At 34.8% G+C, this 27296-nt stretch overlaps 1 protein-coding gene across 1 annotated transcript in view; it reads left to right on the top strand.

Moving 5' to 3' along the window:
* Positions 1-27296, top strand: part of CTNNA3 (catenin alpha 3) — a 1082048-nt gene that overhangs the window by 170961 nt on the left and 883791 nt on the right. Inside the window, exon 6 of the mRNA XM_040975830.1 lies at positions 20687-20950. Within this exon, the coding sequence (XP_040831764.1) occupies positions 20687-20950 (264 nt within the window). The remainder of the gene's footprint in view (positions 1-20686; positions 20951-27296) is intronic.

Here is a 27296-nt window from a genome sequence, read left to right as displayed (position 1 = left end):
TGATTGTTGATTTTGTTGTGCTCGGATAGTTTCTTTGTCTGAGCTTGGGAAGTTTTGTGTTATTATTTCTTTTAGTGTGTTTCCCAGTTTTGGAAATTGTGAAGTTTCTCATTATTCCGAATAATTTGGACTCTTGTTCCATTCATGCTGTTATGAGTTTCTAGAAGCTGTGTTTTCAATTAGCTTGTCTTTGTTTTCACTGAGGATTTCTTATGTTTGATCTATTTTTCTATTGATGCTTTCTATAGCATTTGAAATTTTACTCAGTGTACTTTTTGTTTGAAGGATTTCTGTAAGATTTTAATTGAGTTAATAATTTTCTTTGTTAGAATATTAATTAATTTCTATTTGTTTTCTTGAAGTATGTGGTTTTCTCATAGTAGTTATTTTGAAATCTTCATCTGAGCATTTGACATCTCCAGTTTTTAAACGTTCGTGATCAGGTACTTTATTTGCTCTTTAGCTGAAGTTACAGTTTCCTGGAAGTTCTTCACATACAGGTTATTTTATATTGAAAGACTAATTATAGTAATCTGGATTTGTTTCTGACCTTCTAGAAATTCTAAGTTGTCTCTTTATTTTCTCTGAGCCTGTGAATACTTTTGTTATTTTTAAATTATGCTACTTAGCATCCTAATTTGAGGTTTATACCAGGTCACTATTGATTACTTTTCATTGCTTCAGACTTCAGATAGTCTCCAAAAAATTTTCTTTTTTCTAAATCTGCTGTTAGAGTGTTGTTTATAATGCAGTTAGAAGTGGCTGCAAGGGCTGTCCCATCCCTGTGAGTCTCTCCTTGGTCTAGCTTAGGCTCTGACTCATAGTCCTTTGTTGCTGTGATGTTGGATTACACCAGTTCATAAGGACTAGTACAACCTGGGGATAGGACCAAAGCCCACCCTAGGTTCTATCTGCTATCTGATCTTCCTCCTAACAGCCATCATTGATTTTGGAAAGAGAGTAAGATTGATCTTTTCTTGTCACAGAATGTCATTTGGCACCGAAGGAGGTGCAGAGAGTCGTCTGCTGTACTTGCCTAAGCCCAGGAACTGTTAGGATATACTCAGTGTTAGTTTCTGCTGGCAGTGACATATGTCAGAATATGTCTGCCCTACTAGAGCTTAAGCCTCTGCCCAGTGCCAGAAAAGGTTAAAGGAACTGTCAATAAGTCCTGGTCTGTGGGTAGAGTATTTGGTCTATAAATGGGAGCTGATAAGATGGATGAGCTTGGCTCTGAATTACAAGGCCAGGTGCTAGGCCTCTTCACCCATACTACTACACTCACCTTGAATTTTTTTCCATTTTCTGCTGGCAGTTATGTGGTGGTGGTGACAGCACTGGCCTAGCTATCGTGATCTAGTTAGTTTCCAGGTATGGTCCTAAGGGAAGGGCCATGAGGCTCTAACTGACACCAAATTTTATCACCGGCTGGTGAGATTTAATTTCCTCTTTTTCCCCATTCAGGAAGCATGTTTCAGCATGCTGTACTCCTTGGAACTTGGCAAGGGCAGGCAACTCTTTCCTTCTTGCTTTCTTAAATGTGACTTTTATTATTATTATTGTTGATGCTGTTGTTGTTTTTATTGACTACATTGCACTATGTGACACAGTTCCATAGGTATTGGGATTCCCCTCACCACTTCCCAATTTATTATTATTTTAAGATGAGGCACTGTGCTCTCAACTGACGTCAGTAGCTCTTGTAAAGGTGATTTGATGCGTGAATAGCTGTGCTGATTGTTGTCTCTGTGGGGAGGTTGTCCACTGAACATGTTGCTTCAATGATGTCTTGGATCCCACGGCCTCTACAGTCTTTTTGATGCTTCCATATTTACTTGTCTTGGGACTACAGAATGATAGAATCATATGGTAGAAAATGTTCCCATCTGATTACAATTTCTGATGTAAACTGAAGTTTAGTGTTGTCTTTTTCATAGTATATCAGTTTATTAGAGGGTGAACTTCTATTTGTATGATTTTGTGGATATAGAAATTTCTGATATTTATAATAAGAAAAATAGAGAAAAACAAACTTAGGTAGAAATCTTAAGCCTGCAAAATGGTAGATTTAATGTATGTTCCAGACTTGAAGCCGTCTTAAATTTTGGAAATGCACTGAGGTTTTGAAAGTACTGATGCAGATGTGAATCATGCTTGTTCTGCCATCCAGATGGCTATGTTACCTTAAGTTGCTGTGTGTCAGCTACCTAACTGGAAATATTAGTCTTTTAAAAAAAGAAATGTTTCTTTAAAAAAATTTATTTATTTGTTTATTTGAAAGGCAAAGTGACAGAGAGAGGGAGAGACAGAGGAATATACCTTCTGTGCAGTGGTGTACTCCTTAAATGACTGCAACAGCCAAGGCTAGGCCATGCCAAAGCCTGGAATTCCTTTTGGGTCTTGCATGTGGAGACAGAAACCTTAGCACTTAGGTCATCATTTGCTGCCTAGCAAACAGATAAGCAGTAAACTGGATTGGAACCAGGCCCAGGCTCTCCGATGTCCAGGCCCAAGCTGCAGTTTAAGATGCTATAGCACAACATCTGCCCCTAAAAGTTGTCCTACAGACACACACACAGCACTAGAAAGAGCTGATGTTATCAAACTACTTTAATATCAGACACTTTTTTTATTATAATCTAGTCCCAATAGCTTTGTAACTTAAATATAGATTTCATCTCCTGAGCATTGTCTCATCTGTTGAAGTTATCTCCTTGGGTAGTGATTGTTGTCTGCTCCACGTGCCTGTTGTTCACTAGCAACAGTGGAGATTATATTACTGTTGGCCCTGCCAGCAGTGGGAGTGTGAATAAATCCTTAGGACGTAGGGCATGAATCACCTGGAATTTTATAGAATTTCACATCTGGTAATTCCTTGTTAGCTTATATATCCTTTCCTTTGCATAGAGAGAAGGGGTTGTGAACAATGTCTTTTCCCAGATGATGCAAGGAGGCTGGAAAGTAGATCAATGTCTTTGATAACACTCTGAATTCTCTCTCTAAGGATTAGGCATTTTTTTTATGAGTAGGTGCTCATACAGAGTGAAGGTAACCATCTGTGCTAGTTAATATGCCCTTGGATGTTAATGTCAAAGGAAAAGGTTCTGCATTATTTTCCATGGCACAAATCAATGCATTAGTAACCTTTTCGCTGTCTCTGACTTGTGTCTTGCAGCACATTGCTGAGATGTCCAGGAAGGTTGTTGCAAATGATAGTTAACACTTAGTAATAAAAACATCCGAGATCACAACAGTACTAGATTGGAAATCACAGCAGTTCTCTCAGGCTTTAAATGGGAGTGTTGTTTTGGGCTTCTGGGGATGGTGAGGCTAATGCTGTAGTAGGAACTCATTTGTAAATCAGACACTGTGGCCTTCCAGTGATGATTGACTAGTTTGAATAAGGACTCTAGACACTGCTTGTTACTTAAAGACATTACTTTAAGTTGCTTTCCATCTGGCCCAGCTAACGTACAAAATTAGTTTTCTTCAAGTGTTGTGTATGGCATCAAACTTAGACCTTTTTCTCCCTTAAAAGTAATTTGTATACACATGTAAGATGTTAATTACTTGAACTTTCAGATTCCTTATTTTTAAATATTTTCTGATTGAAGGCTGATTTAAACAAACTTGAAATCCATCATTTCAGAGTGAGCAGTAATTTACTATGACTCTTGCCTGTGCTGGTTAAATGTGCTGTTTTTTACTTCCCTTTTGTGTTATAAGCATTCTCATTTCAAACATTATCTCTTTCCTTTTCTGAGGTAGTTTTTTTCTTCTGACAAATTTTAAATCAGTTCAGACTTCATATTTAATTTGTTCCTCTGTCTCTTATTGGGGCAGCCCCTACCCTGCCTCCAAAGATCTGTCACCAGCCTTCCGTAAAGTCACAGAGGGAGTGGGGATTGTTTGTTTTCTTTTGAAAAGCAATTTTGGGTTTTGGAGGGTGAAAGTATAGACTCTGACAGTCACAGATCTTGTCCACTTTTTATATCCTATACTGCCTTTAGGAAATAGCCTATAGTTTAGTATTTTACTCAGGGGTTCTGTTTCTAATTAGGCTAAACCAAGATATCTTGTTATCATTAGTAATAAGCTTCTGCCTTCTCAGACTCTGTATTATTGCCCCTTGTTAGCTGCAGAGTCAGTTTATTTTCACCTTCAGAATATTGTCTGCTTCATGTTTCAAAATAGTCATAGGAAAGTCAAATCTTTTTTGTCCTGTATATGTACTCCTTTTTATAACCTAGTAGATAATTAGATTGTGTGAGATAGTCTATTATTTATTGTCTTAAGCTTTTTAATTGCCAATACAGGGTTCATTCTATTATTTGTCAAAATTTGTGGCTTGTAATAATCATGGTTAGGGCTGTCATTGTGGTACAGTGGGTTAAGCTATTGCCTACAATGCTAGTATCCATATAGGCATGGATTTAAGCCCTTGGTGCTTGACATCAGATCCAGCTCCCTGCTAACGTACCTGGGAAAGCAGAAGATGACCCAAGTCCTTGAGAGATCCGGATGAAACTCTTGGCTCCTGGGTTTGGCCTGGCTCAGCCCCAGCCATTGTGGCCATCTGGGAGCAGACTAGTAAATAGACAGTAGCTCTAGTTTTTGAATCAATAAAATAAAATTTTAAAAACATGCTCTTTTTAAATCCATTTACCATTTATTTTTAGGCTAGAGATAGTGATATTATTGAAATCTTTAATAGAATTAAGTCATTTGCACCTAAAATTATACAATAATATTACATGACACATTATTAAAATAGGTCAAATATTTAAATGAAGTCATATATGCAAAGTTCTTAGTACAGCATTGTACACATTTAAGTACTACATTTTATAAAAAAATTATTTATTTATTGCAAAGTCAGATATACAGAGAGGAGGAGAGACAGAAAGGAAAATCTTCTGTCCGATGATTCACTCCCCAAGTGAGTGCAATGACCTGTGCTTTGCTGATCCAAAGCCAGAATCCAGGAACTTGTTCCGGGTGTCCCACACGTGTGCAGGGTCCCAAAGCTTTGGGCTGTCCTCAGCTGCTTTCCCAGGCCACAGGCAGGGAGCTGGATGGGAAGCAGGGCTGCTGGGATTAGAACCGGTGCCCATATGGGATCCCGGTGGGTTCAAGGCGAGGACTTTAGCTGCTAGGCCACACTGCCAGGCCCAGTACTACATTTGTTTTAACAGTTATTTATTTATTTTTTAAAGGCACACCTTATCCAAATAGCAGAATTCTGTGTAACTAGATACATAAAGACAAAAATTAACAACATGTCCTCATTGCAGTATCACTGAAAACTAAATGTTTTCTTTGGATTTTTCTGTATTTTATTTTATTTCTTTGGTGCCCATACCCCTTTATAAACGCATTGACTGTAATAGTTTGAGATATGTATGGGAAGGCAATGAAAGTATTTATTTAACATAGCATAGTCAGTGTTATGGAACTTCCTTATTGAATAGAATATTAAGGGTATAAATATAAAATAAGCACAAGGGACACACGATGCTGTTATGTTTCCCACATTATATGTAATAAGGCATTCATATGGGAACATAATTAGAAGTAAGAAGTTATAAGATATAATGTGAGAAAATTAATGTGGCAATAAGAACATTAGCTTTTGCCTTGTCAAGTTTAAAGTAGATTTTGTGCTTTCAGCGTTGCACTCCAGGAGACTTTATAGACATTTTTCTCTAGATTATGATTTTTTTTTGAGTTAAAAAATCCAAAACGTTCTGTGTTTAACTTACTAAGAATTGCTTGTTCTTAAAACAATGGACTTAGAATTATAGTTATGCAATTACCACTCACATGGTGGTTTTTGAAAGCTCCAGCTGTGTAGGTAATGTATGATGATTGAAGGATCTGCAATTACTTAGGTTGTTTTATAGTTATAACTACCTTCTATCAGAATTTTAAAATTACAAATATGTTTGTATTTGGGAGTTGGTTGTATCTTAGAAATGTTTGATTAGCAAATGAACAAACTGTTAGCAAATCTTCTTTTTTTAAAGGAAGATATTAATAGAGTTTACATTTTATAATTTTATTTATTTTTTAATTTAACCATTTCTTAACTTTTATATGTGTATTGTTTTTGTTGAGTTTTACTACGAAATGCCATTGGATGTTTTCAGTGTCTGTGATACTGAAGTTTTTGCGATTTTCCTTCTTGTTTTTCCCTGTTACCTCTCTTATTTGGTCCTCAGTGGTCTTAATTAAAGCTTAGATGGAATATTTTATATTGTGTTCTGTTTCTTCTTCCTGGTGGGAAATAAATTAAATGCCTAACATCAGTTGGAGACTTTCAAAGCAGGGTTAAATTCCCAGATAATTAACTCTAAGAAAATTGCTACAACATCCTATCTATATCATTTAATTGAATGAAAGGATGAAGGGATTTTAAAGGAAAGATTGTCATCCTTATTGGGTGATTTTTTTTTTATTCAGAAAAATATTCAGTAGTGATGAAATGTATGTGTCCCATTACTTTCTGCAAAAAGAGAGCTAAAGCACTATCATTTTTAACAATCTGTATTTTAATAATGAAAATAAAGTTAATATTTTAGTTGTCAAGACAAATCAAAGAAAACCATTTCGTAGGGCAGTGCCGTGATTAAGTAAACTATTTGTACTGAAGTGTAATGTGTTTAATTTTTCAAAAAGATTTTATTTTTTATTGCAAAGTCAGATATATACAGAGAGGAGGAGAGACAGAGAGGAAGATCTTCTTTCCGATGATTCACTCCCCAAGTGACCTTAATGGCCCATGCTGTGCCGATCCAAAGCCAGGAGCCAGGAACTTCCTCTGGGTCTCCCACATGGATGCAGGGTCCCAAAGCTTTGTGCTGTCCTCGACTGCTTTCCCAGGCCACAGGCAGGGAGCTGGAAGGGAAGCAGGGCTGCTGGGATTAGAACTGGCCCCCATATGTGATACCAGTGAGTTCAAGGCGAGGTCTTTAGCTGCTAGGCCATGGTGCTGGGCCCTGTATAATTTTAAGGTAACCAGATATTGCTTTTGCTTCTGTCTAGGCTAGATTGTGAATGATCACTGGAGAATCAGTTCAGTCAGAAAAAACTAGTTTAACGAGTGCAAGGCACAGAAAGGTGCTGGGGAATAAATTTTTTTCATAATGGGTTTTGTAAGTGACCCAAATCTCTAAGTCTTAAAAGTTTTAGTGTAATATGACTCAATCCACTAATGATGAAATTTATAATCCTTTAAAGAAAGCACAATTTTCCTTCTTTAGTTTTCAATTTCTTTCTTATTTATTACATCTTTAATACAAATATATGTGTATTTATGTGTTACATTTCAATTTTTATTTTCCTGATAATGCTGGATTAACAACCTTCCTTAAAAAAAACCTCATGGTATACTAAAGAATCGAAAGATGGGTTTCTTCTGCTTGGTTTTTGTTTGGCATTGAATAAATCATTTTCCCCTCAATTTTGTTAATGTTTGTGATTAGCACAACATAATGGGATCAAATTGAAATATCTTTGATCCTCATGAAAGAAATTTTCAATTTTAATTGGAACAGCTAGTAGACTAGTGATTCACTGGTTGGGTTCTGGAGTGAGTTTATCTATAGAATGGAGGTGATAACATGCGCCATAGAAATATTATAAGTCTTGAAGAATTTGCCATATTTATAAGGTGGATGTAACATACTAACATACAGAACTGTGTACTCAGAGGCATTTAGACTATGTGTTTATGTAGTACAATTATCTTCACAATTATCTTCGTAAGAAGGTAATTTTGATGTCAAAGATTTTTGAAGGTTGTGCTTTCTTCGTGTCTTTCTTTTTAAGAATTTCTCAAGGATTCATTGTGTACATGGATTTTTTTTTACTCCCACCGAAAGGAACACCTTTTAGTTACATTTTTTATGAAATCTTTAATGCACCCTTAATACATCAAAAAAATGTAATTCTCAGTGTTGTTGGGATTTTAAACTGTGCTGTTTTATTTTTGAGTAGTATCTGAATAAAATTTCTTAATTGAGTAATTTGGAATTATGATAGATTTTCAAAATTATTATAGTTGTGGACCATAGGAACAATTATATAAAAGTTTGTTATTTTCGGTGAACGGTTAACACACCTCATCTGCTGTATTAAAAAGTGAACTTGAGAGATTTCTTAGAAGTAGCACTGTGTTGTATTCAGATAATATATTTAGGTTAAAAAACTTACGTTGTTCATATGCAACTATAGTAACAAATACTTGACTTCTTAACTTTGTGTGCTTCTGCTTTTAATAATGGTGATTATGATTCCTATCTCACAAAGAAAGGGTTACATCCTAAGCTATGCCATCTACTTGGTGTTTAATACATGTTACTCTTTCTTCATCCCCATTCTAAACCTTCTGATTCATGTTTAATTAGGATTTGGTTAGCTACAATATTTTAGTGTTTCCCATAAATTTATTAATTGTATATTTTAAATTAAATATCAACTGAATCTGGGAAGGTCACTTTGGGGCACATGGTTTATGAACTCAACTTTGAGTACCTTTCTTTGTTCTGCTAGTATTTTCCTTATTGAAGGCAGCAACATGGTTAATTCTGAGAGTAAAAGAAGAGTTTGTGAAGACTTAGAAAATAAAATTATAAATAAATTGATGGGAAAGAGAAAAGGTATTTCAGTTAAAAGAAACAACAGAGAAATAAAACAATCACTCTTTATGCTTGAAGTCCAGAAGGAAGGGAAAGCATATGGAACCTTGTCACCTATTTAGCACACTCTATACATATCTTCCATTGTAATATATTATGTGATGTACTTCCATTCTTATACTGGGTCTTGACTATCAGCTATGCAGGTTTGAACCAGGCTGATTTCCAAAGTGATTCCGCCATTTCACAATCCTAGTGGAATGTGTGATTTTAATTCTGACTTTCCAATAGTTGTTACTCTCTCTCTTTTATCATAGTCTTCCTAGTGGATATGCAGTAGTAGCACACTGTGATTTTATTTACATTTGCATCATGGTACTGATACTGGGTACCTTTCATATGTTTTGTCAGTTATTGGTATATATTCTTTAGGAGAAATATCTGATAAAATGTTGTGTCTACTTTTTGTTTTCTTATTGTTAAGTTTTAATTGTTTTATAGAAAGTCACTTAATTTTTGTACCTTATTAAAGATTATTTCATGATATAGTTTAATAGGCTCTTGGATTTCCCTTTCGTCCTCCCCAAGTCTCCTCTCCCCTAGTGACTTCCTCATATTATTGCAGTAGTATAGTCCTTCAGAAAAAGCCCTAGGTGTGTCATTCTGCTCTTTACATTTATCCTGACATTGTAGGAATGGACAGTGGTAGAGAGTCCAACATCTTATTGTCAAGATATATTTAACAGTTTTATTGGGAGTCAATCTTTGATTTGGAAGTAGAGATGGATATTGCATTGTATCTTCACATCTGGATATGATAGTTACATTGTTACTGTACATCCTATGAAATGAAAAGTCATAAAATAAAAGTCATAAAATAAAATCCACCATAAGAAGAAAAATAGGAAATTTGCAACAATGTCAAGTTAAATAACATGTTACTGAATGACTAATGTGTTACTGATGAAATTAAAATGAAAATTAAAAATCTTTTTGAAGCAAATTATACTACTTTATATTTATGATTATTTATTATACTTGTAGTTATTTGTAAGTATTACTGATATTAATACTTGTTATAAACAATTATAAGTAATAAAATTTGTATGATCTGTTGAGGTCAGTAGAAAAGGATAGCGTTAAGATAGAGGCAGACAAAAGAGTAGATGATGAAGCCTTTGACAGCAACTAGAAATGTTCTGGGTACAGAGTGTGTTGGGCCAATTTTGTACCTATTCGTAGCAGGGATGCTAAATTGAGAAAATGATAATAGTCAGTTTGAGTGTTTGCAGCATCATAGCTGCTTAGTAAATATTTACAAGCTCCACCAACATATTTTATGAATCTATATGTACCTTTGGGGACAAATTTAAATTTCTTCTTTTAAAAAACAGGGTTAATATTTTTTTTTAACCTCATAAGAGTCTTTCTGAAAGAAAAACTAGAAATATGTTGAATAAACTAAGCAATTATACAAATGTAAGGGATTGTTAGCTCTAATATTATGCCATCATCTCAAAGCCTGTTTTTTTTATTGCACTAAGTGATACTGTTTACTTTCTGTGGGACCCCAAAATGTTCATAAAACAGATGGGTTCTCTCTCACGAGTGAGTCATGAAGATTTAAAGAGGAAGGAGAATTACAAGGATAGCAGTATTTGTTTTTCTTTGACTAGTTTTTTTTTTTTAAATATCCAGTGTGCTTCTTTTAGATGTTAATCTATACTTATGGATATTTGAATTTTGTTATAATCATGGATGCAGAATATCTTCTCTGCAAGCTGTTTAAGACCATAAAAAAAAAAGACCATATAAGCCTTATGAAAACTTTTGGTCTGGCCCTGCCAATACAATCACAGGCAGGAATCGAAATTTGATAAATGTATAGTAGGCTAATTTTTAAATCAATAATTTTGTGTGACCTGCAAATGATGTCATATATATCCAAATGGTCCTTGGAAGAGAAATAGGAGTATTCCACATGCACAAATGGTAAGAAACGATTAAATATAGAAACTGGGTCGTCATTAGTTTGCCCTATATTACTATTATTTTAAAATTATGTTGCACATGGCCTCAGACATAATTTACTTTTTAGATATAAATTCTTTGCAACTAATATATATTTGTACTGCATATTGCATTTACATTGAATTCATAAAGCTGAATATGGTGCATTCTGAACTTATATATACATAAATAAGTGTAGAAAATATTTATATCCTTCAATACATACTTTCTTTCATGACTGACATAGTGGTATGCATTAGAATTAAGTAATTATGTGTTCCTGGGAGTGTCTTTGAAATTATTAATATTCACATTGTGTGTCCTAGCTATACAAGATATGTATTAATGATGCCAGAATACACACCTTGGAAAACACCTGAGCAGTAGTATTATATGGTTACGCAGTTTCGTATTTGAAATTGAAGAATGATTTTATTGAATTTGTCCTATTAATATGTAATGCAACATGGAAAATGAAGCTGGAAAAGCAATGATGTTTTCTGTCTGCTTGTTAGTGATGTTTTCATTGAAAATCTTACATCTTTCCTAATTTTTTTTAAGCTCAAAACATTTGTTTATCTGTAGCATGCTTTTGCTTCGCTATCTTACCTTATGTGGCTCAGGTTATATTGGAGAAAATAAATGAACAAGTGTTTGGCACTATTTTGTTTTGTTGGAATGTGAAGTTTCCCAGTAACCATGGAAGCAGTTATTGTGCATCAGCTTGACAGTGGGGAGATGGGGGAGAGAAATCACCCAAGATTGGAGTCCAAATAACAAAATATACACAGACTTTAAATCTTTAAAGTATGTGTGCCCTTTACATCTTAAGAAAACAAAACTGTTCTCTATAAACTCCCTTTTTCTTCTCTAGCAGAACAGTTTTGTCAGCTTGAGATACCTCATTGTAACACCAGGAAAAGGAATTCAATAATTTGCAAGTCATTCTGCTTTTGTTGAGCAGAGTATCTGCTGAGCTATTCTAGGTGCGCAGGGATAGCTTAGTAAGGAAGTTTCTTTGATTCTCTGAATTACAGGTTTGTCCAAGGACACGTGAAATCAATTGCTATGCAAATCATGTAGTTTTGCCCTTCCCCCTAGCCTTGTTAAAGGAGCTTTTCTCCTCAGTTTCCACATGTTTAGACTTTTTACCCTTTAATTTTAATGTTATTCCTCACAGTAGGTAGTGGGTGTACTACATGTCCAACATTCACTAAATAACGTAGAAAATACCATAAGAGGACAAGGTCTGTAAGTAACTTTTACCAGCGTCTTTTTCCAAGAGAATAAGCATACTGTGAATATTTGCTTGGGATCACTGACATTTGTGTTTTCTTTGATTTTATATAAACATATTTTTGAGCAACAAGTACATAAAAGCAAAGGTAGGTAGGTGCAGGAAAGAGAGAGAACTCTCATTTGGTGATTTACTTCTTGGTATAGTTTCCAAGGCTGGGCCAAGGAGAAGCAGGGAGCCATGAAGTCAGTCCCATTTGGATCATCGGAATCCTGTCACTTGAGCTGTCACTTGCACCTCTCTCAGTCCCATTTAGATCATAGAAATCCTGTCATTTAAGCCATCATTTGCACCTCTCAGGATCTCCATTAACAGAAGCTAGAATCAAGAGCCACAGCATGGAGCAGCATCTAAACTGCTAGGCCCAATATTCAACCATAAGCATTTTTTGTTACCCTTAAAGTATAAAATACATTCAGAGATATGTACTGCTGAAACAAAAGTATGACTCAATATCCTACACTGGTTTCTAATGTCATAGATCAGTTTTTCTCTGTGTTTGAAATTTGTATGAATGAAATAATATAATATGTCTGTGTTTGGCTGCTTTTATTTTGTGTTTCGTGTTGCATATCATTGCATTTTGTTCATTTCTTATTGTTTTCATTGTTAGTATTTTGGGGGATATTGGAAGCAGTGTTGCAAACATTTCTGTGTGAGTATCTTTTGAAAAACATATGTGTGTCCTCTCCTAGGGATAGAGTAGTGGAAAATAGGATATGTAGTAATGTTTAGCTTCAACAGATATCAGACAGGTATCCAAAGTAGTTGTATTGATTGCTTCATTAACATTTAATGTAAAGATATATGTGATTTAATTTTACTTAACTTTTCATGGGGTTATTAACTGTGAAAATTTGTTCCAACTCTATAATTTAAAGTTTATTATCTACAAATTTGAATTCTGAGAAGAATATTTCTGAAGTTTCTATTCCCATTTACTTTTAACATCCTCTAACTTATTTTTCATTCACTTGTCTTTTTGTTTCTCTCACAGAAAAATATTAAACTCTTAGTGTATGCCATACACCAGAAAATAATTGAGTAGAAGATAATGCATATATTTTTGCTTTTTGGAATATTTTAAAAATTTATTACCTTCTAATGCTTTCCTTGCTAATTTATTTTTTAAAGGCCTTCTTACATGTTAATTCGAAATGCAGAGAATATAGAATGAATATGAGAATGAGTATCTTCCATCTGTTAATTCACTTTCCAAATGATTGTAAAAGCAGGGAATTCTATTTTGGTGGCAAGATTCAAGTACTTAAACCAACATCATATGCTGTCCAGTTGCATTAGAATGGAACTGGGCTAGAAGAGGAGTAAATGGAGCTCAAACCAATATTCGGTAATGAGACGTGGTCATCCCAAAAGCCAACAACATTAGCATGTAAAATTGCTAAGTGAAAATTCTTCATTCTCAAGTACAGATTCAGCATCTTCCTTAAATTCTTCTCTGATTTGTAACATTCATTCTAGATGATATTCCTGTAAATTTCAAACACGTGACTTTAATTCTCAAGTTTGTCCATTGGTTCAGGCATCTCTCAGATTCTCTCAATTCTCAGCCCATGTATAGCTTATAATCACTTGTATTCTTTGCTGGCATCTAAGGAACCGTTAGCAAATGATAAAATGTACTTATCCTGTATCTTTCAAGCAGATACTTCTTTCTGTGTTCCTGTTTTGGTGAATACATTAGTATCAGAGACCAGCTCGAGAGGGCAAGATGATAAGAAGGAGAGATGTGGTCCACTATGGCATGATGCTCATAATGGACAACTCAGAAAAATTGCCTTCTTTATTTATACACAAATCAGTACAAGCTTTTGCACAACATCCAATTGTTTCATTTTTACTTCATTATAAAAGAATCATTACAAAATCAACCCTAAAAAACATTATTATCATTTTACTTCAGAGAAAATATTTTCAGCAAGCTATTACTCATTCAAACTAGCAATGACCTGGCTGAAGCCAGGAACTCCAGGGTTGGCAGCACATGCAGTTTCATAGTGACAAGTGGTTTAGTTATATCCAAAATCAATTTTCACTAAACATAAACTAAGTAATATTACTTAATATTAGTTAAGTGAGAGTACAGAATTAAGAGAAAAGCTCATAAGTGAAAGGAATTTATAAGAGCATATAGCATAGATTCTTTATTAAGTCTTATGATCAATCATGCATTAATTACCATCACCTTCACCTAGTGCTGATTGAATTGTTTTTTTGTTCTTTTGTTAAAGGGTATTGAAAGGGATCAAGACAACTCAGCCTTTCTACAGAGGGCCTTTACAATGAACTTTCTTTTATCTTTATAAACTGTTTTCTTTTCCTAAATAGGAGTGCCAATATAAGGTAGAAGATTTTATAAGCCGTTTCCTTTCCCTAAATATAAACGCCAATATAAGGTAGAAATTTTAAGCCATTTTTGAAGGGGTTCACATTTGTTTCCCTTTAGAAGATGCCCCATATACTTTCTGCTTTCCATGGTGAGAAACCAAATGCATCATTTATTGTGTTTTAACAGTTCCAGGCACGTGGTAAACAAACTCTTTGTACCTCCCTGATTGCCATCTGTTCCAAGGTATTATCAAGCCATTTCTTAAGGAAAACACTACTTATATTAGTGAAAGCTCCAGGACAAAGTTGGGCACATAACAGGATGTTTGGAGACATTGTGGGCTCAATTGTACTATCGTATGATTTTAGCTGTGTGTCATTGCCGTACATAGCTGTTTTTATCATAACATGATTGATCAGTTTGAGGTGTTACAGCAGTTACAGGAATCATCTCACATTTGCAGAAAAACAACACCCTCAGGAGGATTCAGTGAAACATCAGAGAGGTGAGTCAGTGTCCATACAATGGTTTGAGGCAGCAATGAGGCAACCAAAGACATTCTGCCGGGCCTTGCCATGCAGCCAGAAACTTCTGGAGCAGTTTCCATCACACACCCATGCCATCCAACCCAACTGCATGGCTTCCCGCACATTAATATGTATACAGTTGCTCTAATAACTCTCTGGACACTTTTAAATGCATTTTACTCTCTTTTCTTATCTAAATATTTCAAAGTGCTACCACTTTTAATTTCTACATGGTCTGTTGCCAACCTATACACAGCAGTCTACCAATAGTTTTTAATGTCTCCTCATTTGTTGTGCCTTATCTGGATCTGGATTACTGTCTGGTATTCCTGACTCCAGTCAATTTCTAATCTCATAAGGCTATTTTCAGAATAATCTTTGAAAATACACATCTGAACTTGTCTTTTAGTGTGCCCTATTCCTATGGATTCATCAGCATTCCCCTTTGGATACGTAGTATTTGTAGTATCACCTGCAGTGGCATAAATGCTCTGCATTTTCATGCTTCAAACCCTTGGGCATGCTGTTCTCCTTGATTATTGCTTTGTTCTGCCCACTTCAAAAGGATAACATCTACTTACTGTTTAAGATTTACTGCCTCTGAAATCCTCTGACTTAAAACAATGTAACTAAACTTGAAAGGCAGGAAGTGAAATAAGCCAGATCCTGAAAGACAGAAACTAACTCATTATGTTCTTGTTTCTAAAACATTACTTTACTTTGTAGAAAATAGAATTAAAATAATGTAAAGTTTTTGTGAATATTTTGAATACCCATTGTATGTATAACCTAAAGTATACAGACTTATTGGAAGAAAGCATTTTAGAGTGATGGTCAAGAGTTGGAATGTGGGAGAAATAGGGAAATACAGGCCAAAGGATACAAGCTTGCAGTTAGGTGAGGGACTACAGAAAAACATAGTTATTATGGTTAATACTGTATTATTTTACTGAAATTTGCTAAGAAAATAAATTTATTTATCTTTGCCATACTTAGTAACTATATGTGGTGATGGATGTATGGTTAATTTGATTGTGTTAATCATTAGAGAATATAAACATATTTCGAAACATCATATTGTACAAGTTGAATATATACCATTTTGTTTGTTAATTATATTTCAGTGAAGCTTGAGTAAAAGATTCTTTTCCTTTGATATATTTTCTTTAATATCCTCAAGCTGAGGGATTTTCCTCTGTGCTATGAAGAACTATTTTAATTCCCATATAAATTTGTTTGTCACCCTTTTGAGCTGTGAATTCTTTATCTTTGCATCCTTGACATTTAACACATTGCCTGATGTATAGCAGAGTCCCAACAATATTCGCTGCATGAATTGTTGAATTAATTATCTGATAATTTGGAATTTTCCAATTTCAGTATTTCATGATCTTTAAAATCCTTAAATATATTTTGTTCTCTTGCCAGGGTTACAACTCATATGTTACTTCTCTACCCGCTTTTACAGACTTGTAAGGTCTTGTTTTTAAATCCCATCTGTGTGTTTCTTCATCAGCTGGAAGGATTTAATGTCTTCTTATTTCAGAAATCTTGTGAGGTTTTTTCTGGCACAATTAAAGATAGATATTAAATAAAAAGCAGTTGTCACAGAGCTGAATTTTTATGTTTGTCCATCCAGAGAAACCACTAATTGACAATATCATTTAATTGCTTTTTTTGGAGTTTGTTCAGAATATTAGTATAAATAGGCAACCTGTGAACTCTGAAGCCATTGTATCATCTTTTAAAGCAAAACAACTATTTATAGCAGCCACTTAAACCACCTCTTGTTTTAAGATGAGTTATTGAGCTGGTGTGGTTGCTCAACTGGATAATTTTCTACTTGCAAGCACAAATATCCCACATGGATACCAGTTCGTGTCCTAGCTGTTCACTTTCCATCCAGCTCCGTGCTTCTGGCCTGGGAAGGCAGCGGAGAAAGACCTAAAGCCTTGGGACCCTGCACCCACATGGGAGATCCAGAAGAGTCTCCTAACTCTTGTCTCCTGTCTTCTGATGAGCTCATCTCAAGTCACTGTGGCCATTCTCTGGAGTAACCAGCAGATAGGATATCTTTCTAACCTCCTTTCTTTCTGTAAATCTGCCTTGCCTATAAAAGTAAATAGTTTTCTTTTTTAAAATAAAATGATTTTGCTGTACACTACATTGCTCATCATATCTGATGTCCTTTGGGAGACATAGTCTCATGTTGTGATTTTCCCAAATTTAAACTCTATGGTCTTCCCCTCTTTCCTCCAAAGCTATAGAATCCGTGATTTTTGAATTTGCACCAACCCTGGTTTTTTTCCTGCAGGTTTCACAGGCTTGCTCTTTAGGAATATCTGCTCATTGGGGAATCTGTAATTTTCTTGGGCAGAGATGACATATCATAAACTCAAAACCCAAAATATGTTTTTATTTCTAAAATTCCAAGGTCCCTGAAACATTCTATTTGTTATAGTCCACAGTAAGAACTCTGAGTCACCATGAAGGCAAAAGAAACATTTTCTCAAACTTAGCCTTCTTTGTAGTAATTTATGTTCGAAATGTTTTATCTCTCAGATCTGGCTAAACTTTGACATGGTCATTTTTTTTTTTTATTGTTGCTTACATTGTATTATGTAGTACAGTTTTATAGGCGCTGGGGATTCCCCCCACCCCTCCCATACCCCTCCCCCCATGGTGGATTCCTCCACCTTGTTGCATAACCATAGTTCAAGTTCAGTTGAGATTCATTGCTTGCAAACACATGCCTAGCATAAAGTTCAGCGTCTTATTGTCCAGATAAGTTCAGTGGCCTCTTGGGGAGACCTTCTATGGTCTGAAGATAGGTCTAACAGAGTAAAGATCCGGTCAGTTAAAAGCCCCAACAAGGCCTCAGTATCAATATACAACATTATGGAATTAATTGACATAGTATTGGGTAAACAATATGTTAAAAATAATGCAAGTTCCATTCTTCGAAACATCTGGGTTGAGACAGTATCAATGACTCAAAATCTGCATACCATATGACCCAGCAATAGCACTCCTAGGAATATATCCAAAACACCTGTTTTACGACAAACCAACATGCATCCCTATGTTCATTGCAGCACAATCAGTGATTGCAAAAACATGGAAGCAACCAAAATGCCCATCAGCAGAAGATTGGATAAGAAAGCTTTGGTTCATCTACTCCATGGAATACTACTCAGCTATTAAAAAAAAACAAAATGCAGTTCTTTGTGGCTAAATGGGCACAACTGGAAACTATAATGCTAAGGGAAATGAGTGAATCCCAAAAGATTAGATACCACATGTTTGCCTTGATTTAACCTGTAATTTTTGTATGGTTGTTTGTTATTTTTTGACATGGTCATTTTAAATAAAAGTATATGTATAGGGTCCAGAGTGGTAGCCTAGTAGCTGAGATCCTCACCTTGCAGGTGCCAGTATCCCATCTGGGTGCCAGTTCATGTCCTGTCCACCCCATTTCCCTTCCACCTCCCTGCTTTTATCCTGGGAGGGCAGTAGAAAGTGACCAAGTCTTGAGACCCTGCACCCACATGGGAGATCTGTAAGAGGCACCAGGCTCCTGGCTTTGGATTGACGCAACTCTGGCCATTGGTGGCCTCTCACGGAGTGAAGCAGCGGACAGAAGATTTTTCTCTCTGTTTCCTTCTCTCTGTAAATCTTACTTTCCAATTAAAATAAATAAATTCTTTTTTTAAAAAAATGTGTATGTAAGGGTCATTAAGAAGAAATTTTGTAGTAAGCTTGTGATTATACTATATTATACAGAGTTTCCTTCAGAAAGTTGTACTTTTATTATGATTCCTCCAAGAGGCTGTACTGCCTTTATAAACATAAAATTGTTTATTGTCTGTGATTAGCATAGTTATTACTCTGAAAGTGTGGGGTATAAGTAACTCACTAAGATAATTACAACACATATAGTATATTTAGCAAGTTTGGTAAATGTAAATGATAAAATAATTGCAGATTTTTCCTATTTTCCACATATATTTTGTTTCAATGTTCTGTATATTCAATTTTGTAAGGGAATTGGCAAAACTGTTGTTATCCCATTATTTTTTATAAGTGGGAAAAGCATTACGAAAGAATAGGTGAGTTCCATTGTAGAGCTAAAACTAGAATTCAGGCCAGAAACAAGGAGAAAAATCGTCGTGAGCCTAGAGAACTGCAGAATGTCTTTCCTCTGGTAATTAGTAGTTCTGATCAGAGCCCTGACAGCTCGCTGTCCTCCTTATACTGGAACCTCCCTAAAGTATGCATGAAATAGTCGATAGATTTTATTTTCAAAAGGAGAGTAGCTAAAAATACAATAGCACAAGCTGTGTGTTAGCTGAATGCAGCATTATGCTGAGATATCCTAGTTTTGAAAATAAATAAATATATAAGCATGGAGTTTGTAATCAAAACATTTATGTTTAGTTACCAGTTATTTTACCAGTCTCTTAACATCTGTACTAAAAACTCATTCCTGAGCTTATTTCCTCAAAGGATGTTGTGATGCTCAGTGAAATATTACATAGAAGTTTCTTCCATTGTTAATGTTTTTTTACGTTTGTCACAACACAGTAGTCAGCACTGATGCATTACTCTAAACTATTAATAAGCTTTATTTGGTTTTCATCAGTTTTCAGGAAAGTCTTGCTGTTCCAGACTCCAGTCTAGCGTATCACATTACGTTTGATTGATGTGTATCTCAAAATCTCATCATCTTGGACAGTTTAAGTGTTATTTTCCATTCCCTTGTGAATTTGAAACAAGTGTTATTTAAGGTTTCTTCAAATTTAAGCTTTTATGCATCGTTATTTACTTATTTATTTATTTTGCATTACTGGACTAGAGCCATTGGTTTATGGGAAAAATACCAGAGGTGACCTTCCCTTGTTTCCACAGAATGTCACAGGTACATAAAATCCATGGATGTCATTCATGATATTAAGCTTTGCCACTTGTTAAAGTTGTGCTTTCCAGCTTTCCCCCCAATGTTTTGTAGGGTAGTTTTGAGCAGCTGTCACTTAACTGGGAATCTCTTCTCTCTGTAATGCGTTTCATTTATATTAGCTTCAAACTGTCATCTCCGCAGTAGTATCCTATTTTCTCAAGATAAAACTACTTGCCTCTGTGAAACTTACTTCCATGACATTTTCCTTTGACATTTCTTCAAAACATACGTAATTATGCAAAATTATCTCATGTTTTTGTTTATACTGCATTTTTGTTTGCATGGCATTTCTCACCAACCACATCAGGAATATGAACTTTTGGAAATCGAGGTGCTTGTAAAATTCTTCATGTTTGTAGATGGAGGCATATACTAAGTGCTCAGTAACTTATTGTTCAATAAATATCAAAGAAAGAAAGACCTCAGATTAATTTGTTAGTCTTTCTGGAAAAGAGAAGAAAGCTATCTGAATTGCAGAACATTTAACTTACTGGTTTCAACAGCCTTGGTTTAATTTTCACAATGAGGTTCAATGTAATTCTCAGATGTTATGAGAAAAACTAATGAGTATTCTTATAATTCAGACTCTCTCCTAATGAACTAACTGATGTGAATGACAGTGTATTTTAGTTATTTAGAAGGACATGGTTGAGATGTGCAGGATCTCAGTTTTCATGTACCTGTACCATTTTGACCCTTGCTGTGAACTGTCTCCTTTCCTTTGGTAAACTATTAACAGAAACTGGTGGAATCGGAAATAATTGGTGCCCTTGGCTTTACCACATAGCTGTCTCTTTAGTGTCTTTTATCTGTTTATTTTATTGACAGAAAAATGAATCTTATTTATGTAAGCCTTTATCCCATAACCATCTGTTGTAAGAAAGCATTCTTTATTTTCTTTCTCAGGATTTAAAATCTCCACACCAGAGAGATGAAATTGCAGGAGCCCGGGCCTCGCTGAAGGAGAACTCACCACTCCTGCATTCGGTTTGTTCTGCCTGTTTGGAACATTCGGATGTTGCTTCCCTCAAAGCGAGCAAGGACAGAATTTGTGAAGAAATTCAAAATTCCCTCAACGTAATTTCAAATGTTTCCCAAGGCATCCAAAATATGCCAGGCCCCAAGGAACCTCAGGCAGAAACCCTGGGAAGTGCCCTTGATGAGCTGGAGGTAAGCTGAGAGAGAAACACAATATGGCTTACTGTGTCAGTGCAAAAATAAATGGGTTTCCAGATTCATGTGTTGGAGTTTAGAGTATCAGAATATAAAAATTCATTTATCTAGTCATTCACTACCACCTTCCATGTCTTCCAATGAATGCAATAGCAGGAAAATATTCTGTCAGTAGACTTTTGATTATTTCACATCCTTGCAAAGAAGCCAATGGATTTAAATTGCCATTTTTTAGATTGATAGGATGAATTTATTTTGCAAAGAAAAACTTATGAAATGAAGGATTTATGTACAAATATGTATTATTCACATGATTCTGTTTTTTCAATATAGATGATCACTGTCCTTTACAAGGGCTTATACTCCAGCAGAAGCATATAAACAAACAAAAACTAAAAACAATAAACATTGCAAGTAACCAGATGGCATAGTATGTCACATTGTGAAGATGAGATGCTCTTGAAGGATAGAACGTGGTTAGCAAATAGGTCAGATGAAATCTTTAGCAAACACCTGAAGTTAAGTTCTGTGTATGAGGAATAGTATGCATGCCAAAGCATCTGTTGGAAAGTGAGGGGGTGATCTGTAGGAGCTGTTAGAGTCAATAAGATCAGTTTGTGAGAGGCTGCATGGGAGTCTAATGAGTCAAATATTTTTCCTTTTAATTAAATGGAGATCTATGCATGTCATGTCTTCATAATAATGTTAAAAAATTGTACCAGTGATGCTAGTAGATACTAATACATTGCTAGACTCCCCAGTACATTAGTCACGTAACATTTCTTGATTCCTAAATACTTGCTAAGAATTATCCATTTAATAAACAGTATCACTATAAAATATTATTTTTTGTTTATGTTTTGTGGTAAAACAGCTTCAGACATAAAATCAGAAAACCAGTGCCAGGTGGTAGTCATGATGTAAATCTAGATGTTCTAATTCCAGAACTTATTTGTTATATTGAATTTGTACAAATAGAATTAGTGTGCTTAATTAGAAGTCAACATAATTTGTACTAAGATTCTTAATTTATATGGCCCAGCAGAAAAGCTACAAATCTAATGAAGTCTGACACATTGGACATATTTGTGAATAAGACTTTATCATCTTGTCATATGAGTCAGCAGAATACTAGGAAGTGTCTAGAATGGAGAAGTGAAATTGTATAGAATAGATGAGCAGGATTGTATATTATATTTTTCACAATACTAAATAGAATCATATCAGCATCTTAGATGTTGTATTCTATATTCTTAGGATAACAGAAGATGTAAGATTTGTGATTTTTTTTTAATCTTCTAAGATTGCTTCTAATTATCACTTTAGTTGAAAATAACTGTGATAGGTAAGAATTGGAAATATAGAGGAAGAGAATGTGTGTGTGTGTGTGTGTGTGTGTGTGTGTACATGCATATAGTCTTAATGTTAGTGGGAATAGACATGGTAACAAACCTTATTTTCAAGAGATGTCCTCTGTGTGGCACGCTCACTTCTGAAAAAGGCAAGAAAGATTTTTTAAGATATTTCCCCGAGACTCTAATAATACCTTAATAGCATTTGATATTCAGTTTTAGTCAGACATAAGTGTGTGCAGCCTAGTACGAATGTCTGGATTTTCTACATTTTTATATGCAATTTAAAAATATCTACTGAGGCTGTCTGAACTACATAAAGCAGAATTTATAGAACATTTAACTTCTTTTAGATAATTTTGTAAATTAAATGCTTGCACTTACTATTATTTACAGGAGGCTTTATTGGTAAAAGATTTAGAATAACCTTTGCTCTACTTTGCTTCTGCAAATGCAATACTATGAAATAAATTGATGTAGTAAATACTCTGTTGGGAGCAGGTCTCATTAAATGTTTATGGTGTGGAAATGTATCAAAGTACTTATTCAATATACCGTGCTGAAATTTGGTTGAACTTTTCATTCTGACCTACAGCATATTAATACCCACAGGTATTAAACCTGAGATTTACTGTTAGATAAAATAGAAGTTAAATGAGGATATTGTGTAGTCTACATTGATTGATTTATTGGAAAGACAGGTATGAATTTGAGGATATTTCTTCTACATTTGTGACTGATTGAGACTGAGAAGTGTCAAATTGTAGATTAATAGAAGTTTGAAAATGTCATTTAGCAAGAAACTTTGTCAGTGAGAATTTATTTGAAAACTTCATTTCTGCAAAGATGTAGTTTCTCCAGTACAGAGGAGAAAAGCAGTTGTAATAATCACAATACGTATGAGTTTTCTGAATCATCTTTTTATATAGGTTATAATAACAAAGGACATATGCACAGTGTTTTCCTATGTTCAGGGTTATTGTGAATATTTGTTTATATTGTTCCTTTTCATGTATTTGTGCATACATCTTCATATATATAATTCTTTGTTCAATGTTGTATCCCCAGCACCTTGAATAACTGTATATACATAGCAAGTGCTAGGTAAATATTATTGAAGGATAGTATGTTAGTACTTGGAATGTTACATAAAAGGGGATGCATTAAGTTGGGAATTAAAATTTGAACAGCTTGAAGGATGAATGAGAAAAACTCTAGCCTATGTCTAAGTTGGTAGTAGAAAAAGTTGGCTGGTTTAGCTCTAACTGTGTGTGGCACTGTTAAAAAGAGTACATCTTGGAAAATTTCCCATATTTGTTTGTTTTTATTTTGGGTAAGAACTGATATTATTTATATAGCTCTTAAAATCCCAGTTGAAAGTCAGGGACCTGCTGTAAGTAAGTTAAAATTCTTTCTAAATTTTACATCCAGTTTTCAAAGATGTCTTACATGGTTTTAGGGCACACAAATGAGCCATATCATCATTAGGGAGACATTTCCTAAATAATACACTGCAGAACCAGATCTGCAAACACTACTGATATTAAAATTATGAGAAAGCAATTATTAATTCATTTGTTTACTATACCTTATTCTTTCATTTATTTATTGAAAGTACAATGATTTTCTTCAAGGAACAAAATATTTTCAAGGTTTCTCAGAAGGGTAATATCTAGTATTAAAATGTAGTAATAATAAGTTTAGTGGCTAGGCAAAATATGGACTCAAGAGAAAGAGTGATCTGAAATATTATATAAAGCAGCTATTTCAAGGTCACCAGAGAGGCAGATAATAAATAAACCTTGTATAAAAAATATCAGATAAAAAACAGTTGTTTGTGTTGAGTAAACTCCCAGCTGGTTTCTTTTAGCTGCTACAAAGTAGTGAAGGTTTCCTGACCTGAGAAAAAAACAACTAACCTTGAATTCAGTACACACTGAAACTGTGTTTCTAGAACATGCATAAAGATGTTTGCCCAATTGTAAATTCACACAGTTTACTAATAATTTTTCATTGAAGAAATTGCGTAAGCAAACGAAAAAAAGCATAGCATAACGGTGCTAATGCAAGGATATATAAGCAAAGAAACACATAAACATGAGATTACTAGTGCGTAATTACTCATTTCGTAAAGAATTAATGATGTATGCTTTTTGTAATCAAAAGTTTATAATTAATGTTTCTAGAAACATACAATTAAGGAACAGTGTGAAAGTCTAGTACGTAATGAAGAGTTGAATCAGAGTTAAATATTTTAGTTTTTATGTACTTAGTGGAAGATAAAATATTAATTTACCTTAGTTATTCATTTAAATGAACATGTTAAAATGTTAAAATGTTAAATTGTAATATCAGATAGGCACAAGGGAAAAATGGAATTGGAAAGTAATTAATCCCAGTCAATCAAATAAGGAAAAGAGGAAGGAAAAACATTTAAAAAAAAGACAGGTAGCAGATAATCTGTGATGATAAAATAGTTTTCCTGTGATCATGGTAAATTTAAAAATAAAAGCTAAACTTTGCAAACACTAAGGCTGGTACTTTAGATTATAAAAGAAAATGTAGATAGATACTTACTGTAAGTAGTGCGGCTAAGTAATAAGAAGCCAGAAGCTTATTTTGGGTCTCCCACACAGGTATAGGGTCCCAAGGCTTTGGGCCAGCTTCTACTGCTTTCCCAGGAACATGAACTGGTGCTGCTATGGGATGCGGATGCTTGCAGATGGTGGATTAACTTATTGAGGCATCACAGTGGCTCTGAATTGCTCTGCATTCTTAGTCTTATTTTTTACTGAATCTACTTTAGTAATTTGAAGTCTTCTGCATTACAGTAGAATTACATTTTTTTTTCTTTGTATTTTCTAATCATATTCTGTTCCATACATGTAAAAAATATATTAGTAAGTTCTGAACTGGGCTTTTTAAAAAGATTTATTTATTTTTAATTGCAAAGTCAGATATACAGAGAGGAGGAGAGACAGAGAGGAAGATCTTCCGTCCGATGATTCACTTCCCAAGTGAGCACAATGGCCAGTGCTGCGCCGATCCGAAGCCAGGAGCCAGGAACTTCCTCCAGGTCTGCCATGCGGTTGCAGGGTCCCAAGGCATTGGACTGTCCTCAGCTGCTTTCTCAGGCCACAAGCAGGGAGCTGGATGGGAAGTGGAGCTGCCAGGGTTAGAACCGGTGCCCATATGGGATCCTGGCGCATTCAAGGTGAGGACTTAAGCTGCTAGGCCATCATGCCAGTCCCTGAACTGTTTTTGACCGTTATGATTTGTTTCTGGTTAAATTCACTGTTTATCATTGTAAAATATTTTACCCTATTCTGCTTACTAGTTATATGCCAGGGCTTCTTGTTTATTATTATGATTTATGTTTTTCCTTTTTTTTATTAGCCTTTTCATGATGTATTCTTGACAGTAACTTTATTACTTCATGACTAGAGTACTCAATTTAGTAAGGAATAATTAGTAAAATTGTTCTTATTGTGAAAATGTACTGAAATTATAGAAATACTTAAATGAAAATGCTAATAGATATTAGAATTTGGATACATTTTACATGTAGAGACGTATTTCTGTATCTTCCAGAACTCCTATTACAACAGAGATTGGCAAGTTGTGATGACTGTTGTATGTTTGTGTGTTTTTAGTGGTGTTCATTCTTCTCTTAAAGTTACAGCTATGTAGTTCTAATTTCTGTGGTGCCATTTATATTTTCCAAGAATTCCATGATTCTATTGGTGCCCATCTTTTAATAGGTATGATAAATACTTAAATATCCTTTAGGATATTAGTTATGCCAATTATATTTCTTGTAGGATTCAGTTCTGTTCGTTGCCTTTGGAGTCTATCTAATTAGGCTGATATTCCTCAAATATTTGATGATTAGCCACATGCATAAGAATCACTTCAGATTCTGAATTAGAAGTGAACTTAAAAAAATTTTTTATAAAGGAGCATTTCATTATTTGAAAAAGTTGCAGAGTGGGAGCTACAGACAGATAAAGAGGTCTTCCATCCCTGATATTTTTTCCCAAGTGACTGTCCTTGCTAGGGCTGGGTCATGCTGAAGCTAGGAGACTAGAGATCCATGTGGTCTCCCGTGTTTGTCACAGGGGCTCAGATATTTTGTCTATCTTCTGCTGTTTTCCCAGGAGCAGTAACAAGAAGCTAGATCAGAATCAGAGCAACTGGGACATGAACTGGTGCTCTCATATGGGATACTGATGTTATAAATTGTAGCTTAACATGCCGTGTGACACACAGCTCCAAAGTGAAGGCTTATTTTTTCCCAGCTTAAATATACTGAAATGATTTTTGCTGAAGAATCAATCCTTTCCAGTAAGATTGAGTATTAATTTTGAAGTCACTGTAAGATTATTATTACAGGAATGATAAATCAAGTGGATATATCAAAGTGAAAGGAGTAGGCTAGCTATTTTCACATGACATTACAGGTGCACAATGTATTACATTTATTACTGCATGTAAATTATAGTAGTCATTAGGCCTAGGGGTAAACTCTTGTTTCATATGTTGATGGCATTAAAATATTTTTGCAGCTATTAGTGATTAATTGGCTTTTTGTTTCCTCAAAATGGATATTGGCTTTTTTGTCCTGTACTGTAGTTACTTAGCAGACAAACTGTTCAGTTCCTAAAGTCTTTCATTTTAAAGTTCTGTTGGAAATTTAAAATTTTTAATCTCTTTTTTCTGCAAATGGAATTGCTCATTTGTTAAGTTTTATTATTAGCCTCATTTCTTCCTTCCTTCCTTCCTTCCTTCCTTCCTTCCTTCCTTCCTTCCTTCCTTCCTTCCTTCCTTCCTTCCTTCCTTCCTTCCTTCCTTCCTTCCTTCTTTTCTTCCCTTCCCTTCCCTTCCCTTCCCTTCCCTTCCCTTCCCTTCCCTTCCCTTCCCTTCCCTTTCTTTTCCATATATATTTATGTATTTGAAAATGACACAGAGAGACAGTGGGAGACAACTTTCAG

This window comes from Ochotona curzoniae, unplaced genomic scaffold (genome assembly GCF_017591425.1).
Source record: "Ochotona curzoniae isolate NIBS_2020 unplaced genomic scaffold, NIBS_Ocur_1.0 contig_2692, whole genome shotgun sequence".
Classification (NCBI taxonomy): domain Eukaryota; kingdom Metazoa; phylum Chordata; class Mammalia; order Lagomorpha; family Ochotonidae; genus Ochotona; species Ochotona curzoniae.
This window is presented reverse-complemented; position numbering and strand designations above follow the sequence as displayed.